This window comes from Lagopus leucura, unplaced genomic scaffold (genome assembly GCF_019238085.1).
Source record: "Lagopus leucura isolate 7727_CA_CO unplaced genomic scaffold, USGS_WTPT01 Super-Scaffold_100004, whole genome shotgun sequence".
Lineage (NCBI taxonomy): Eukaryota > Metazoa > Chordata > Aves > Galliformes > Phasianidae > Lagopus > Lagopus leucura.
Genome location: NW_024962264.1, coordinates 414,659 through 432,155, shown reverse-complemented (window position 1 = coordinate 432,155; position 17,497 = coordinate 414,659). Strand labels below are relative to the sequence as shown.

The 17,497-nt window shown below is 38.9% G+C and overlaps 1 protein-coding gene across 1 annotated transcript in view; it reads left to right on the top strand.

Annotated features, from left to right (window-relative positions):
- Positions 1-17,497, top strand: part of DCHS2 (dachsous cadherin-related 2) — an 87,690-nt gene that overhangs the window by 59,353 nt on the left and 10,840 nt on the right. The window contains 9 exon segments of the mRNA XM_042870506.1: positions 988-1,145; positions 1,808-2,648; positions 3,514-3,753; positions 7,691-7,825; positions 8,040-8,249; positions 9,448-10,305; positions 13,105-13,215; positions 14,069-14,280; positions 16,026-16,177. Coding sequence (XP_042726440.1) covers positions 988-1,145; positions 1,808-2,648; positions 3,514-3,753; positions 7,691-7,825; positions 8,040-8,249; positions 9,448-10,305; positions 13,105-13,215; positions 14,069-14,280; positions 16,026-16,177 — 2,917 coding nt within the window.

The window sequence follows — 17,497 nt, the reverse complement described above, 5'->3', positions numbered from 1 at the left end:
TTGGAGAACATAAACAGCTTCATGCTCTCTTAGGTGCCTATGGAAGTATGGTTCCTTATGAGTGTTCTCTTTAGTCCATATGCATTGAGTTTATTTTTACCACAGTTGCTTATTAGAATAGCAGCTGTTCTACATTACTTTGTTTAACCTGCCAGCACAGCTTATTAAAAATTAATGTACCTGAATTATTTGCATAGTATTTTAAGGGAGAGGGAGTTATGACAACTTTGATTTCCTCAGTTTCTGGTAATATACACCAAGTAATAGATATTTTCCAATTTTACTAAAAAAAAATTGGGGACTGATTTCAGTTGTGTTCCTTGAAAATGGAGAATTCACAAAGAGCTAGTTACTCTTCCATTGTAGAGTTTTTTTTCCTTGCATCTGGAATAAATGCAATAGGGTGTTCAATTAGAACTTGCCAGTTATTAGCATGCAGCCAGTCCTTGGTGGCAGACAAAAGCCTAATTCCCACTATTTATGCATTGCTCTGGAACTAGTCAGTGTAAGATGCTGGACATCCCCAGTTGTGTCTGTGCTGGGAGCAGAGGCAGGGAAGGCTGCATTGCTGTGGTTGCATTGTCGTAGGGACAGGGGAGTCTTTTTTTTGGCTTGTGGTAGTGTATTCAGCATCACCCGTTTAACCCTTCATTGCCCCTTCAGAGACCAAGTCTTAATTCTCTCCCTGTCCCTGCTTCCCAACTGGCGTTGGAGATAGAAGTAGCAGTCCTGAGGTGTCTGCTGTTCTCCTGATGCTCATCACTAATATGAGCAGCATCAATACAAAACCAGGCAGTTGCTTTGGTATAGATTGAGCTGGCTGTAGTAATTATTCAAGGAGGTGAGCCAGATGAGTCTGAGAAATAGTGATTGTAGCAGGTTCCCTTTCCTTTGTGTCCTGCTCCTTCTTCTTACTCATTAGTTATGATGGAGGCATATGGCGAGTTGATGAGGTCTGCAGTAACTGATACCCATTTTTTCCAATAGAAGAGGATGTAGGATACTTCCAGATCGATGCTGTCAGCGGGGAGTTGAGAGCAACCCGGCCTCTGTCGTATGCGGAGAGATCAAGCTACAGAATGGTGGTCACAGCCAGGGACCAGGGGATGCCTTCCCTTCAAGAACAGGCTGTTGTTGACATCCAGGTACTTCTTGGTATTGTACAGATAGGAAAAACTATGCTGCGTACTTATTTTCTTTATAAAAAATAAAAATTAAAAAGCAGTTAAACTGTTTGGGGAGAATCCAGGGAAATAATCTGAAGATAGGAAAAATTTGGAACTAAATATGTTGTTTTATAGTTTTCTTTAGTTTGTTTTTCTCTTGAATGAGGAAATGAGAGAGCAAACTCATTTTTGTTTTGAATACAGAGCAGCATTATGAGTTGCCTTATGAATGGAAGGTGTTTATGCATTAGTAGGAAGCCGTTACAAACCCTGTAAAAGAGAAGAAAAATATCTACTAGCGGTGTTCAAAGTTCCTGTATTTGGATGCCTATGATTCAGTGGGTACCAGATAGTCTTGTCCCTCTTTCTTTTTTCCTTTTCTTTTTTTCTGGTGTGGGAATGAAGAAGAGAATTATGGAGCATCTGGTTAAGCACTGTTTGAACGCTGTTGTAACATGTAAGGTTTGTTTTCTGTCTTCAAGCCATACATACTACATAGAACAACATATATATAATAATAACATACATACAGTAACATATTCACAAGTGATGAATGAATAAATTGTCAAGGAAAATAATTATCATTACACTGCCTCTAATAGCATTGGGAAAATTTGTCAGTCTTCGTGATTTTGTTACAGGTCATCCCACTTCCCACAGGGAGATCTATCTTCTCTCAAGATTTCAAGCACTTTGTCATACCTGAAAATTTTGAACCTGCACGAGTATTCACTTCTGTAAAGTTGCCTGGTAATCATCTGACAACTAACAGGAAACTGTCTTTTAGTGTCACTGAAGATGACAATGATGTTTATTTTGAAGTAGACAGTTGGACAGGAGAGCTTTTTCTCTCCAAGGAACTTGACTATGAAACATCTTCACACTTCTTTTTGCAAGTTATTATAAGGGATTACAATAATAATCCCCCACAGAATAATACTGTCTTCCTCAGTATTGATGTAGAAGATCTGAATGATCATTCTCCACATTTTCAAGACGACTTCATAGTGATTGGCATAGAGGAAAATGTACCTGTTGGCACTCTGGTTTACACATTCGATGCAAAAGATGGAGATGGCAGTTCTCCAAACAGCAAAATACAATATTCCCTGGAAATGAGTAACATGGCTGAAAATCCATTTGTTGTTCACCCTTTCTATGGTACCTTGGTCACAGCATCCCCACTGGACAGGGAGATTACTCGCTCTGTGATCCTTAAGGTATCTGCAACAGACCAGGCAATAAATGTGGCTGATCGCAGACGTGATTCTCTGACTGCAAAAATTGTTATTCTGGATGTCAATGACAACAGTCCCAGCTTTATATCTGCACCTCTTTGCTATGTCATGGAGGATGCAGACGTGGGCCTCCTTGTGCACCATGTAACTGCAAAGGATCCTGATGAGGGAGGAAATGGACGTGTTATGTATCACTTAATTTCAGGCAATGAAAATGGATCGTTTATATTGGATAAAATCACAGGTACTGTGACTCTCTTGTTCTTACACTGTTCTTATCACGGTAGTATTTGGGAATGCATACAGTGCAGTAACAGAATAATGAATGACAGTGACACTCTACCCAGAGTATCAAGCACCATACAAGTGTGGCATTGCTGAAAGCTTAGTGAGACTTAGCTGAGAAGTTTCTGCATGACACTCTGACTGTGTTGTGCAGATCTGCTGGAATGCCTTCCAGTGCATTACTGGGGAAAGTGTGTGCAGTGGAATGCTTCACACTGATTTTTTACACCGTGCATACTTAAAGCTTGTATACATGTATACAGTGCTACCTGTAGATGTGAGGAAAGGCAAAATCGAGATCAGAAGAATGAAGGAGTGCACCTGCAGATAGAATGCATTCTGTAGGTGCTCAAAGTGCTGCCAAATTTTATTCTATAGCCTTTTGAAGTTCCCTGGTTCCTGAATGAGTTCTGTGGCTGTTGTTCCACAGAAATAAGCATTTCACTGTAATAGTTACAGTATTTTCAGATTCGTGTTCTGATTTTAAATCCATAATGTGATACAGCTGACATTGATTTGTGGAGTTGCTAATCGGAGAACCGATGTGCAAACTAACAACAACTATGAAGATATATGAAGCTAAGCATAATGCAAAGCTCAGAGTTAAGTAAGATATTTCTCTCTTTGAACCTCATCTGAATGTTTCATGAATCCCAATTACCCCTCTTGTCAAAATGAGCATTTCTGGGCTGCTCTCATGGGAATTATCCAAAGTCTGGAAGCCTTGCAGCAGTGGCAAGAATGTACTTTAGCGTGAGCGCAGGAGCAATCGAGATCCTAACCTGGAGCTGAGGCTTCTTTACTGTTTCCATTCTTTGTAACAGGACTCCTAAGTACAGCCCAACTCCTGGACCGCGAGGTTCAGGAGCACTACAGTCTGACAGTCATGGCTCTTGATGGTGGCAGTCCAGCTCTCTCTGCAACACAGGTTCTAACCGTCCTTGTTCTTGATGTGAATGATGAGAGCCCAATATTTCTGCAGCAGCTTTATGAGACTGCAGTTTATGAAAACCAGGATCCGGGGGAGCTGGTCGTAAGAGTGGAAGCTGTGGATAGAGATGCAGGTAATTTCAACCTTTTTTGCTATTGTGGACATTGTAGACTGATCAAATCTTACTTTGCTCCGTGCTTGCATGTACAAACATCATGCTTTTCCCAGAGTAATGTCTGCGTTTGAGTTCCAAAACATGGCTGTTAGTTCATTTTCTCAGCATTCATTCAGGGCTTGGAGATCTCCTGACTTACACACTCGGCTAGCCTCAGCCCTAATTAACATATTCAATACAAGTTGAGTGCATGGGCAATGTGGGGTAGCTCAACACACTCTGAATGAAAACAGCTAGAGGGTTCTGGTTCTCATTCAGAAAAGAATAGTCATCTCCACTAGACTCGATATTTAGACACTTCTGTTTCTCTCAGTGAGTTTTTACTAGTTTTAAATTATGTCAGAAGTTCAAATCCCAGTTTCATGAAGGCAAACATGCACTGATGTCCTCTGACCAGAGAGGGGCACTGCCATCCAAGAATTTCCAGGCACCTGAGCTGTGAAGGAATTTTGAAAACTGTCCTGGATTTCAAATATGGTTTCACATACATGCTTTTTCAAACATACAGAAAGTAGATGAATAAAAAGAATGGTTAATATGCTCACAGATAATGATGTAAACGTGAGAATCTTTGCTAACCAACAAAAAACTCCCTCCAGTTCTTGAACTTTTGTAGTATCTGAAATGCACAGGATGTTACAGATAGTCTGGGTCTGGAGATAATTTTGCCTTCAGTAATGCAAAGCGTGGTGTATGCAGTTGATGTAACCTGAAGCAGTTACACTGAGCCTGTGATCTGCATTAGAATAAAAAATGAGGAGAGATTTTAAACCTTCGGATAGTGCTGCATTTGACCCAAAAGTTGTCTCTGCTTTGCAAATGATTTTCTCTTGACCATGGATTCGCTTTCTGCACATCTTTACAATTGTTTAAGATTGTGCTATTAAAAAAAAAAAAAGTCCTGTTAGCAAAATGGTCTTCTGTCTCTAGTAAGATGTTCCATTTTAAAGCAGAGCACATACTGACTACAAAAGGCTGATATGAGATACACAGAGATGGAAGAGCCATTTCCCCACAAGTATGTGAAGTATCTGAAGATCAGGAAGGAGTCAGTATTCATATATATGAAAATCTTCATGATAGCTGAGCAGCATTACTGTCTACCTCTGTCTCATTCTCCCATACGTTTTGTTTTTGGCTCATCCTATAAAAACAAAGTATTTGATGTAAAAAATTTATACATGACATAGAAAAGAAATAGCTCTCTTGATATCTTGAATTCCTTTTTCTTATTACGGCATCCCTCTCCCTATTAAGTTTATTATTATTGTTATTTTGTATTGCGCATTTTGTGGGAGGTACAGCAGGAGATGCATTTTGTAAGCCTTTAGTAGGAGGGAGCACTGCTGGCTTGGCTGAGTGGAGAGGAAAGGCACTGCAGGTCTGCTGGGGGGCATGAGGATGGCCAGTGTGTGTCTGCTGGTATAGACAGGTTAGGCTGGAACACGTTGTTGCTCATGGTTCCTTCCTGGTTAATTTTGTCTCTTTCTTTAATTATTATTACTTTAATTTATATGTTTTCCAGTAACCAGAGCCCTTCTGCTGGGGCTTTTTCTCACATTTTCAGTTTTTGGCCCAGTGTCGTATGTATGTTGCAGAATGGTTCCAAATACTGAAAGTGATGCTCATAATGTAAGAAAATGAGATTGATATGGGAGTCATACAAACAGAACTCATTTTTATTACTTTTTGAGTAGAAGACTCCTCATTGTAGCCTTGATTTTTTTACTTCCTATTTTTTATATCGTTTTTATTTGCTCTTTAAGTTGCAGTTCAAATCCCAGGAATATTTGCATAGTCTCAGTAGAGCACTTTCTTCCCTGTATTGTTTTTTTCACCTTATGTGTTCCCTAACTGACCACAGGGAGGAATCATTCTTACTGACAATCACAGCCATTATCAGCCTTATGTTTTATTTGTTTTCCTACTTCATGGATTAGCTGTGAAGGGAAGAGCAAGCAGCTGTCATCTGCTCCGTATCTGCTCCAGGCTTTAAGCTTGATTTCACTTCAAAAGGTCTTTCTTCGAAATTGCTGCTAAAATTTTTGCCTGTATGATTTTTTTCACATAAATCATCTTGTACCACTGACTTGTACCTGCATATTACAACAGGAGCACCATGAAATCACCCTGCTTCCTGGAAAGCTGGAAAGATTTCTATAATTCTTTTGTGTGTGTGTGTGTGTGTTTTTGAATAAGTCCCTTCCTTGAATTGGTGTAGGTGAAAGTGCATTTACAGTAATAATTCTTTCAATCAAATGTCACTAGCTTTGTTAACTATTTATCAAAACTCTTCAAAGGCAAACAAAGGCAGTCATGGACATTTAAACCATAGGCTCTGTTTCTTCTCTTGCAGTAGTGTTTCTCCGTCAACTCCAGCTTAGATTGTCTTATTTTCTGTTGTTCTAGTTAAGAACAGAATGTAGTGTTGACTCTAAGTTTAGTATAACTAGGAATGCTGTAGTTTTCCAGGTGCACTGTTCTTACACTACCACAAGTTTGTGATGGATGAAAAAACACAGAATGACTGAATGAAACTTAGTTAAAAGAAAAAAGGCAAATAAATGAGCACAATTGCACAAGGTGCAGTAGTAGTTGCTCTTCATGTAGAATGTGGGATTAAACTCCAATATTGAAGATCTCCTAATAGAAAGGACAAGTATTTTCCTCTGAAGGGTGTTGAAAAAGAAGAAATATGATTATTTTATGATCGTAGGAATGTGGAATCCCATTTCTCCTTCAGCTCAGGCAGCTTTGGAAGCATGACTTGTGAAGTCCTGCACAGTTTTATCCTATTCTACTATCCTACTATTCTAGATAATGATAGGACCAAGAGGGAATGGTTTTAAACTAAAGGAAGGGAGATTTAGATTATGTGTCAAGGGAAATTTTTTACTGAGGTAGTGGTCAGGTGATGGAACAGGTTGCCCAGAAAGTTTATGGATACACCATGCCTGGAGGTTGGATGGGGCCCTGGGCAATCTGATCTAGTGCATATTCTAGTGGCTGGCAGCCCTAGTTTAGAGCTTGATGATCCTTGAGGTCCCTTCCAGCCCAAGCCGCTCTATGATTCTGTGCTACAATTCCTAGAGAAGGACAGGAAGAATAATATTCAAGTATCGTATACAAATGGTAGATCTAATTAGGAACTGATTGAAAATGACATTCAGAAAAACATTGAGAGAGGCAAAAACTTTAAGTTAAAAACCCTACTAAAAACCCTACAAGACTTCTTAAAGACAAGCAGTGTCATTTCAGGGTTTGTCTGCAAACATTAACAGTCTAAAAGACCTGAGACGTGCAGTGGAAGTGCCCACCAAGTAGGCTTTTGAGTTGAAGACAAGTCAGTGTCAACCCTGTGAGTTTTGACAGGACTTAGGCCTCTGCCAGCTCAATATTGCCAATACCTGGAAGTGGTGGATGTGTCAAAAAGTGGATGTTTTCTCTGAATGTTTATGCTATTCAATGTCATACTTTACAGAGATGCTTGTACTGGCTCTGAGTGAAATAAGAGGAAAACCAGAGCCAGAGCAGCCTGGTGCACTACCTGATGTCCTGTTGAGAAATAATTTATTACCCAAGGGAGAGCACAAGACAAATGCGTGGATTCCATGGTCTGAGTTCATGATACGTCAGCTTGTTTGGTAACTTGCCTTGGTTCCCTCAAAATGCTGCTGGGCTCTCTTGGAATGCCTGGAAAACTTACACACAATGCATAGCTGTACAAGGATTTTGAAGATCCACTTTTAAATTTTGATCTCTTTTGTTAATGAAGAAGCAATTTCTGCATTGAGAGTAATAATTTCATTTCTAATCTATTTCCTAGAAGGTGGGGGGAAAAGAGGGCATGTAAGGAGAGTGACTGTTTTATTAGCACTTCTACGTTCCTTTTTAGGACAACATTCCTTGCTTCAGTATGATATCTTACCTGGACCTGGATATGAGAAATTCAGGATGAATTTGGACAGTGGAGAATTGTTAACAACTGTATCACTGGACAGGGAAACCCAGGAGGTTTACAGTATTAAAGGTAACAGCATGAAGTAGCTATGACTGCTTGTGCAATGGGAGGTGAGAATGGCTGTGGTGTTACTGTCAGAGTTAGTCTGAGTTACATGGAAGTGCTAATATATTCAGGAACAGGGGAGCGTGTGCTCTATTTATAGCAAAAAATAATGACTATTCTGCTATTGCTAAGGAGTAGTATGCCTCCATAATATTTGCTTTCTGTTTTTAAATCTTAGTTTTGGTTCGAGATGGTGGAACTCCATCCCTATCAAGCACAGCGACAGTTGTCTGCAAAGTGCTGGATGAAAATGATAGCTCTCCCGAGTTTTTCTTTCCTGTCTTTGAGATACGTATTCCAGAGAATCAACAGCCTTCAGCAGTTTACCTTGCCAGGGCTGCAGACATGGATGCTGGCAATAACGGAGCTCTAAGATACAAAATAAGTGGTAAGTTATATCTTGTTGTTATTGTTAGATCAGGAAGCATATAAACAACAGTGTCCAGGTTTTAGGCGAGTGTTCCTATATACTGCCTTGTCACATGCTTTTTTTATGTGCTGGCTGAGGAAAAAAGTCTTTCACCCCTTTGTCAGTATTAACAAGCCTTTTCCAAGTAAACTTTAAGTCTGCTCTCTGAATTTGAAATGGTACAGAGGAGAAAAACAAAAGCTGTGAAATCCTGCAAGAAGGCATTCATCGCAAATGCATAATTTTATCCCTTTCATTGTAGTTGTGGAAGCTGTGAACATAAATATACTCTTTTAGTAACTACAAGAACTAATCAAATTTTTATTTTTTAATTTTATTTTGTGAGAGCTTTCACTCACCAATTAAAGTAATACTTGGTTTTCATATTGCCAAACTCTCCCCAAGTCTGTGTCAATGTAAGCTCCACAGCTGTTCAAAGCCTCCTGTAAAATCTTTGCACAAATACAAGTATGCCATGCTTACTTTAGTTTGTGGCTCCCAACATCAAGCTCAAGCAGCAGATAGCTACTGTGGTACCAGCTGACAAATTTTTCTTTGAAGAAACTGTAGAATTTCTTTGTTATCTTGGTTTTAATTTCACAATCTTTTACAATTCTAAATTTATTTGCCATTATTGGTCTTTATACATGTTATAAAGTATGTATGCCATTCATTGCAATTGAAAATGCTGACTTTTCTTCTGTCAACTGCTTCATATTTACTTTCTCTTTTCCTTCCCTCAAAATCAAGACCTTGAAGTGCAACTATTCATTTCCAAGGAACAGATTTGTAGAACAGAGCAAAGAGCAACTAATTGCAATTGTCAGCAATGCCTTATAGGTTTCTGGAACTTGTAGCTAAGGTTGAGAAGAGGTCATCTTGTGATGTAGCATAGTTACAGGAGACTTTATAAAGTGTGCAGCTTTGGGAAAAAAAAGACACATATCTGGCAAAATAGCTGTTCTGTAAATTGATATGATGTTCTGTATTTACTGTCATTGCCACCTGCTGTTTTATATGAAATTCTTATAAGAGGAATAAAATGTGCAAAGGATACATGAGCACACCAGCTGCCCTTGCAATTGGATCATGTTGTAGTTAACATTGTGGTAGTCACAAGAGATTCTTTTTCCAAACGCAGTTGTTTGCCATGGTTTTATTTTTTTGTGTTTGAAAGGTGGAAACGTTGGAGAATACTTCACACTAAACAATACTTCTGGAAAACTGTTGGTCACTCGTACCTTAGACAGAGAGGATGTCAGCAATTTTACTCTTGTAATTGAGTGCCACGACCTAGGCAGTCCACCAAGGAGTTCCACTGCACTGTTGTACATAACAGTCCTGGATGAAAATGACCACAGCCCACTGTTTGAAAAGAACCAGTATCACATCTCTGTGAGAGAAGACCTAGAGGAAGGCACAGCCATCCTGGACCTCTTTGCTTCTGACAGGGACGACGGCCCGAATAGCGAGGTTACATACTCACTCATTGGAGACACCTTTGGAGCGTTTGCCATTAACAGTGTCACAGGCTCCATCGTTACTACAAAGGTGCTGGACAGGGAGGTCAAGTCCCAGTATGCTCTTAGGGCTGTGGCGAGCGACTGTAGCTCCCATTTGCCAAGAAGCAGCACTGCCAGCATTGTGGTGCACATCGATGATGTCAACGACAACAATCCGGTGTTTCTGCAGAGCCCCATCAGGGCCTTTGTGCCTGTTCAAACCACAGTGAATGAGACAGTAGCCACTGTGAGAGCAGAGGATGTGGATCTGGGGCCAAGTGGAGCTATTGTCTTTAGTTTGTTGGCAGCAGAAACTTTATTTGAGATTGACTCAGAGACGGGTGACATCGTTCTTCAGGAGCCCTTGGCTTCTGAAGACTTCAGTACACAGTTGCTGGTGATGGCTTCAGATCAAGGTACCTCACCTCGAACAGCTGTGACTCTGGTCATTATCTTTACAAAGGAACAAGAGGAGGAGATTTTGTTCAGCCATAGCCTGTATGAAGCAAGTGTGCCTGAGAATAGTGCAGCAGGTGGGTCTCAAATCGTCCTCAAATCGTCAAGGAGAGTGTTGCCCCTCTGATGAAAGGTAATGGGGAGCTGGCTTCCTCAGACATAGAAAAAGCTGAGGTGCTCAATGAGTGCTTTGCCTCAGTCTTCATGGGTGGTCAGGCTTCCTGTGTCTGCCAGGACCCTGAGCCTCTAGGTGAGGGTGTGGGGAGTGGATTTTGTCCCACTGTAACAGTCCAAGTCCTCCTCGTGAAATTGAATGTGTGTAAGTGCATGGGGCTGAATGATCCATCCTCAGGTTCTGAGAGAGATGGCTGGTGTTAATCTGATTCAACTTAAAATGTTTTGATTACAGGAAATTTAGCAGAGCTTCAGATTGAGCGAGGAGCTAGAGGGTCTCACCCCTAAATTTTAGTCTCAAGTATGAATAGCCCCAGCGTATTCAGTCTGAGGGAGATTTACATTACATACTGATTATTTGTAGAACTGGTATTAATAAACATGGCTTTTCCTCCTAATTTTATTTCTACCTTAACTAATAGAATGGGAAAGCTCTAAGTTTATTTTTAAAAGAATTGAAACTCAAAACAGTGTAAACAATGAAAGCCAAAGCCCAGGGCCTGGAGCTTTAATTTCATCTAAAATCGTGTTTTGGGTGAGCACCTCAGGACTTTCTTTCATTAGCAACTAAGAGATCTCAAGAAGAAAAGGGCAAGGATGAATCAGTTATATGACCACAGAGGAAGGAAGAGACTACAATACTCACTGCAGAAGAAAGAATGAAAACTATGACATTGATGTATTATAATTGAGAGCAACATTTTGTTAACCTAGTCCCAGAAAACCAGGGATTCAAATGAAAATACTGCTGCTCTATTTGCTGCATATGAAAATGCTGCTTGCTCTATTTCTGGTAGTGTTTCTTCTAAAGCCAACAAACAACCAAACTGCTAACAGTGTTAGGAGAGAAACATTAACATCCTGCAGTCCTTGATTTATGCTTTCTTTTATCTTTAGCTAGGGATGCTATAAATGATCGTTCTTTTGCTGCTTTCTGTTGTAAATCAAAGTTGCCCAGTGTGAGATCAGTAAGTGTGCAGATGTTGGATAGAATTATGGGATCAATAAATATACAGAGAAATTAGGCTAGTAAGATTACCATGCTGGAAAAGTTAATCACAGATAAATGGAAAGTGCTCACCCGTGTTAGAAGCTCACAGAAAGAAAGCTCCACAAGAAGCAATTTCCAGAGAGAGATCCTTCCCTACTGGTAGTCAGCTCTTAAATGGGTCCAGGAGAGGTGCAGCCAGGCTTCATCCCTTCCAGCAGCACGGGTGAATTGCCTTCACCCGTGCTCCCAGGGCTGACTCAGTGCTCGCCTCAGGTGATCAGTCAGAGGTTCAGGCCGTGATCCAACAGTTCCCATATACCCAGCAAAGAAAATTCAACCCACCATCATTCAGAACGCACCCACTGGGTTTTTTGTTTTTTGTTTTTTTTCTTGAAAGAAACAGTGTCAATTTTATATCCATTTGTTTTTTTATTAGATTTTATTTACAGAACTCTTCTAATAAATATCCTATAAGTATATTCGCTAGTGCAGGAAAATGCATCTGTCATGATTGGTGTGTTTATGCTTTTGATTCCCAAATTTTTAGGAGTAAATTACAATCTATTTAAAACAAGATTTCCTGGTTTTAAAATCAGTGGCTACCAGTACTAAAATAAAGATTAAGAAACCCAAAATATAGCAGATAGAAACTAAGAATATTTTATAAAGGTAAAGCCTTTACTTCCAAAATTCTGCATGAGCAGCATGTGCTTTGTTATGTAATAAAATAGCTTGTTCTCTGTAATACTGTTGGGAAGGTTGTATGGTGGTAATATTCCATCACAGCTGAATGGAATGAATTAATTTTAATTTAAACAATCAAAATCTATTAAGTAGCAGTTGCTATCTTGAAAACAGCAAGTTATTTGGAAGTATCAGTAACGGCATTACTAAAGCTTGCTATGATTCTTGTTAATATTTGAAATACAATTTATATTTCACATTTTTTGTATTTTATTTTAAATCATTACTTGTTGCATAGAATCAAGATTCTGCTGGATTCAGCTGCCTTTGACACATGGCTGTGCGCATTGTGTCAGCATTGCGTTCTCTCTGACAGAAAATAGCTACATAAAATTTTTACATATGCTTCATCCTAAGTATTCCTCAAAAATCCAGATAGAGCTGAGATAAACGGCACGATAAATAAAATACCATCCTTGTAGTGTTTCAGAGGTAATGTGCATTCCTATGCGTATCATTAAAAGGGACTTTTCCTTAGAAGAATCCCTGAAAAGGTTGAATTAAAACATTGCAAGACAGCATAACCTGAACAAACAGAATGCAGCCACTACTCCAGACAAACTCCGAGAGGGAATTTCGTAGCCAGTGTCTGTTTTGGCCTTCCACTGAATCAGTGCTATCTTTTTCCAATTGTGGCTTCAGCTAAGACTTAATTTCAGTGGTACGAGAGAATTTGCAATCAGCAGAAGTTAAAAACTCATATTTTCATTAAGTAGCTCATGAAGTTTCAATCAAATGACTAATTTACTGTGCAAGGAAGGAGGGGTAGTGCCTTTCCTTTGATGTGCCATGACGATGAGAGATCACGGAAGACTCGTCTTTGTTGTCTGCTTTATTAAATTATGAATAAGCAGCTAGGCTAATACACAGATATTTGGCTGTGCATCTGCTATTACTGATAGTAATACCAAATTACAGTATACCTTCCTTTAGCAGACGTTATGAAAATGTCGTGCTCCTTCCATAGGTACATCACTTCTAACTGTAGAAGCTCATGAACGCAAATTTACTGGAGAAAGCATAAAATATAGCATCCTTGGTGAAGAGGAAAGCATATTCTCCATACACCCCGTTACAGGTAAACTTGTATTTTCTTTATCGCTTCTGTCAATTGTCTGTCTGTAGCTTAAAGCGTGGCCTTGTCTGAGGCCTGTTTAGAGGGCATAGCACCTCCAGTCAGCTCTTAGCTCTTTCCAAATGTCAGCAGAAGGAGACTTGGCCTTTTGAACAGCCATAGTCTCTCTGGGCTGGCATAGACAAAGTATTTTTCCTGAGGAATAATGGGAATAGTTTGTGCTCATAACAGATGTCTGAGTTCCCACTGGTTTTCACCTCTGAGTATTCTGATAGCTTCAGGCATCAAGCAATGAACTCTCCTTAGAACTATCACGTTTACTGCTGATGGACAGTTTAAAATGATTTTGTTTTGTCCAGATGAGGGGCTGTTAAAGTGCCTGTGCTTGATTTTTCCAGGAAAAACCTGGAAAAATCAAGAAAGAACCAAGGAAACTTTGAGTGTAATGTGGAGGTACACAGTTGTGCCTGTTGTCTCAATCAGTGATTATTTTTGTTGGGAGAGCTCACCACATCAGAAGAAACTGCACTGTTCTGCCTATGTGTCAGTTAGATAGAGGTAAAGCTACTGCTCTACTTGAATGTAGGTGAAGGGCTAGATGTGGGTATACTAAGATGAGAGCCAGGAGTATCAGCTGGTTTGCTGTCACTTTAGAGCAGCACATGTAGCAACACAACCTCTTAACAAGTTTGTCTTGGTTTTAGGAAATCGCATGGTAGTTAATCAGTGAAAACATAGCTGTCAGAGTGCAGAAAACTGTGTGTGGAGAATGATGTTATGTAGAGGGAGGATGCAATGAGAAGCTCATTTAAGTTCTGTGCTGTTTTCACAGATTTCTGATTTATTTTATAATCAGGTACAATCACAGTAAAGGAGCCAAAGTTTCTTGATTATGAAGTTAAGCACAAAATACATCTATCAATCTTGGCCGAAAATAGTTTGAATTCAGCGCTATGCAGAGTTACAGTATTGATACAAGATGTTAATGACAACGTACCTAAATTTGAACAAAGCTCTTACAAAGCATCAGTATGGGAAGGCCAAACTCCTAAAACAGATGTCATACAGGTAAGAGGAAACATATCTTCATAAGCTCAGTTCTGTTGTTAAGAAATTGGATTTATTGGATAACAAATGCGGTCCTGCTCTATTTGTCTTGGATGATCTTCTCTCAAAAACTGAGAGTGGATTCTTTGCATAATGTAAAACATTTTATGTAGACCATACTTCAGAACTCTTCTCAGTTTTATCAAGTTGGGGGAGAATTCTTTATCTTCTTACTAGTTGTGCAGCTGGACTTAACATTAAAGAGATTTGAATTTACTGTTTCTCTCCTCAAGTAGAAGAAAAGTGTTAAGTTCACAATTCTAGTTATGATGTAGGCTAGACCCTGCATTAATACATCTACTGTGAAAGTGCCATAGCTGCAAAAAGAGTACTTCCAACCCATCAAACCAGGAATGGAGTTAAACCTCAAGTGTTCAGTTTAAAATCTGATGCTTAAAAAGGAGCTTGTCTGAATTTAAATGTGGCAACATTTCTTCCTCTAAATAGATCTAAAAGCATTTCCAGCTGGCCAGGTAAGAGCAAAAGATGTTGGACTAGAAGATCACGTAATTTCCTCAGTACATGTTCTTGCATTGCAAGTCAGGTTGCAGTAAGGGTAATCTTAGGTACTAAAGATACTCATCCTCTAGAGATTACATAAATGGAAAGCCATAACTGCCTCACAGGCCAAGTGATTAGAAATTGATAGACACTGCATTAAGAGAAACGTGTCCAGCAATAGGGAAAGATCAAAAGGCAGTCAACCCAGATGTGTAGTCAAAACTTCATGACAATATACAGCCTGTTTTCTTTATTCAGTGACTGGTTGTCACTGCCATGGTTTGGATCCCACACTCATTATAATGCTTCTTCAGGAACTAGCAAAATACAATGACAACTCATTGAAGAGTCAGAAAAATCTTTGAGAAACTTGTTACTGCTGGTTGAATGTTATTTATTATACTGGTTTTATAGATTCCCTCTGCCCCCTTGCATTTTTTTTATTTGTGCTTTTATAGAGTAAGTTAAAAACTATCCCACGAAAGCTCTGAAAACCTTAATAATTAGTTACACTTATTCTTTGACTGTATAGTGGTAATATCTTAAGGGGTAGTCCTGGACCAGTGAGAAAGTAAATTTTAGTCACCCAACAGAGACAGAATTCTAACAACAACCTATACAAATAAGCAGTGTAAAAATGATTGTATTCATACCTAATGCCTTGTGTAGCTGGATTTCAGATTGTGCAGGGAAATTCATGCACACCAATTCAAGAGGAAAATTCATGGCTTGTGTGTAATCAGAATATACAGATGTTATAATTAAGAAATAATTAAGGAAAGTTAGGCTAAACAGATTATCATGCTAAAGAAGAATGGATGTAAGGCTTACCCTTGTCCTAGGCTCACTGAAAAGACTCCAAGAGGAGCGATCTCCAAAAGAGATCCTTCCCTACTGGCAGTCAGCTCTTAAATGGGGTTTAGGAGAGGTGCAGCCAGGCTCCACCCTTTCCAGCAGCACAGGAGAATTGCCTTCACCTGTGCTCCTAGGGCTCATTGCAAACCTCAGGTGATCAATCAGAGGTTCAGGCCGCGATTCAGCAGTTCCCATTCAACCCCCCCCATGCTACTTATGTTGGGGACCAGTGTGTGTGTTTGCTTAAATTTGAGCAGTTAAGAGGAAAGCATCCAAAAATATAGTAATGCTTTCTTTGCAAAATCATGTTCTACCATTTTGAATTAAGCCTCAGATTTGCTTCTTAACAGATATCTGCAACTGATCTTGACAGCCAGCTGAATGGTGAAACAGAATACACAATTTTGTCTGGTAATGAAAATGCGGTGTTTCTAATTGATTCAGCACGAGGGACTTTATCAACTAATACTGTCCTCGATCATGAAAAGGCTTCATGCTATAGGTTTGTATGCACAGTTCCTAAAAAAAAAAAAAAAAAGTTTTTTTAAAAAACAAAAAAGTTTTTTAAAAATAAACAGCTCTAAAGCTGCTCATTTCTAGCATGGGTTTCTGGTTACTTGTTAGGGGAAGGAAAATAGTTTTGTTCTGTCAGTTGCAATATTCACTGATAGAAGTGAATACGATCCACTAGAGAAATGACAACTGCTCCTGGATTTCAGTTTACTGAGAACTATAGGTTCATAGAATCTTTAAGTTTGGAAAAGACCTCCAGGACCACCTGGTCCATCTGTACCCCTACCACCAATATTGCCCACTGAACCACATCCTTCAGTGCCACATCTCCATGTTTCTTGAACACCTCCAGGGCCAGTGACTCCACCTCTTCCCCTGGCAACCTGCTCCAATGGCTTGCTGCTCCTTCTGAGAAGAAATTGTATCTAATATATACAGCTCTTCCTTTTTGGATCCTTTTTTTTTTAATCATTTTTTTTTTATTTTTTTAAATAATAATTGAGACAAAGAACTTGTCCCTGTTTGTTGGATTTGGTTTATGATCTGCTTTCAGATTTAAAATAGAATATACTTCAAACTTTCTTCTACATCATTTGATAAAATTATTCTGTAAGCTGATTATATCTATAAGCTGTCCTGTGCTCAGTATTAGTTTCTGTTTTCCTAGAAATTGTGAGTAAATATGATCAAGTAAATGTGACATTTTATCAGGCATGCTATGATTGAATTTAGAAAGAAAGCAAATCATGCCTTGCGGGGAAAGTAAGAAATTATGCTTTGAAGAGAAAGTGCAAGTATCTTGATTCATAAATGTACCCTTCTTATATACTACAATCTCTATGAAAACTAGATTGCTTTATATGTGTTAGTAGAAATTCCTTTCTTTTTTTCCACATGGTGGTGTGGGGCCTCAAATTTTTAGTCATCCAATCAGAATTATTGTGAATCAGAATAGTGTTTGGAAAACCACATGAAAAAGATGAACAGTATATGATTTTTTTTTTAAATGTAAGTGTAATTTGATAATAGCTTCCTAAAGAAAATGCTTTATTTTAAATTAATAAATTAATTAATAGAACACTCGCAGTTTTTTTTCAGTTTTTCACTAAATCAAAAACATCAGTTCTGATTTTTAGTCACTATTTACATAGTGTAATACATTTTATTTGCATGTAGTACTTTAAAAGAATGCCAGGAATAAATCCTCCAAAGGAAGGACGTTTATGGTTAGTGAAGCACTGGGCATGTAATCCTAGCAATTCTGGTGTCTATCCGTAATTGGAAACATGATTTATTTCAATATTTAAGT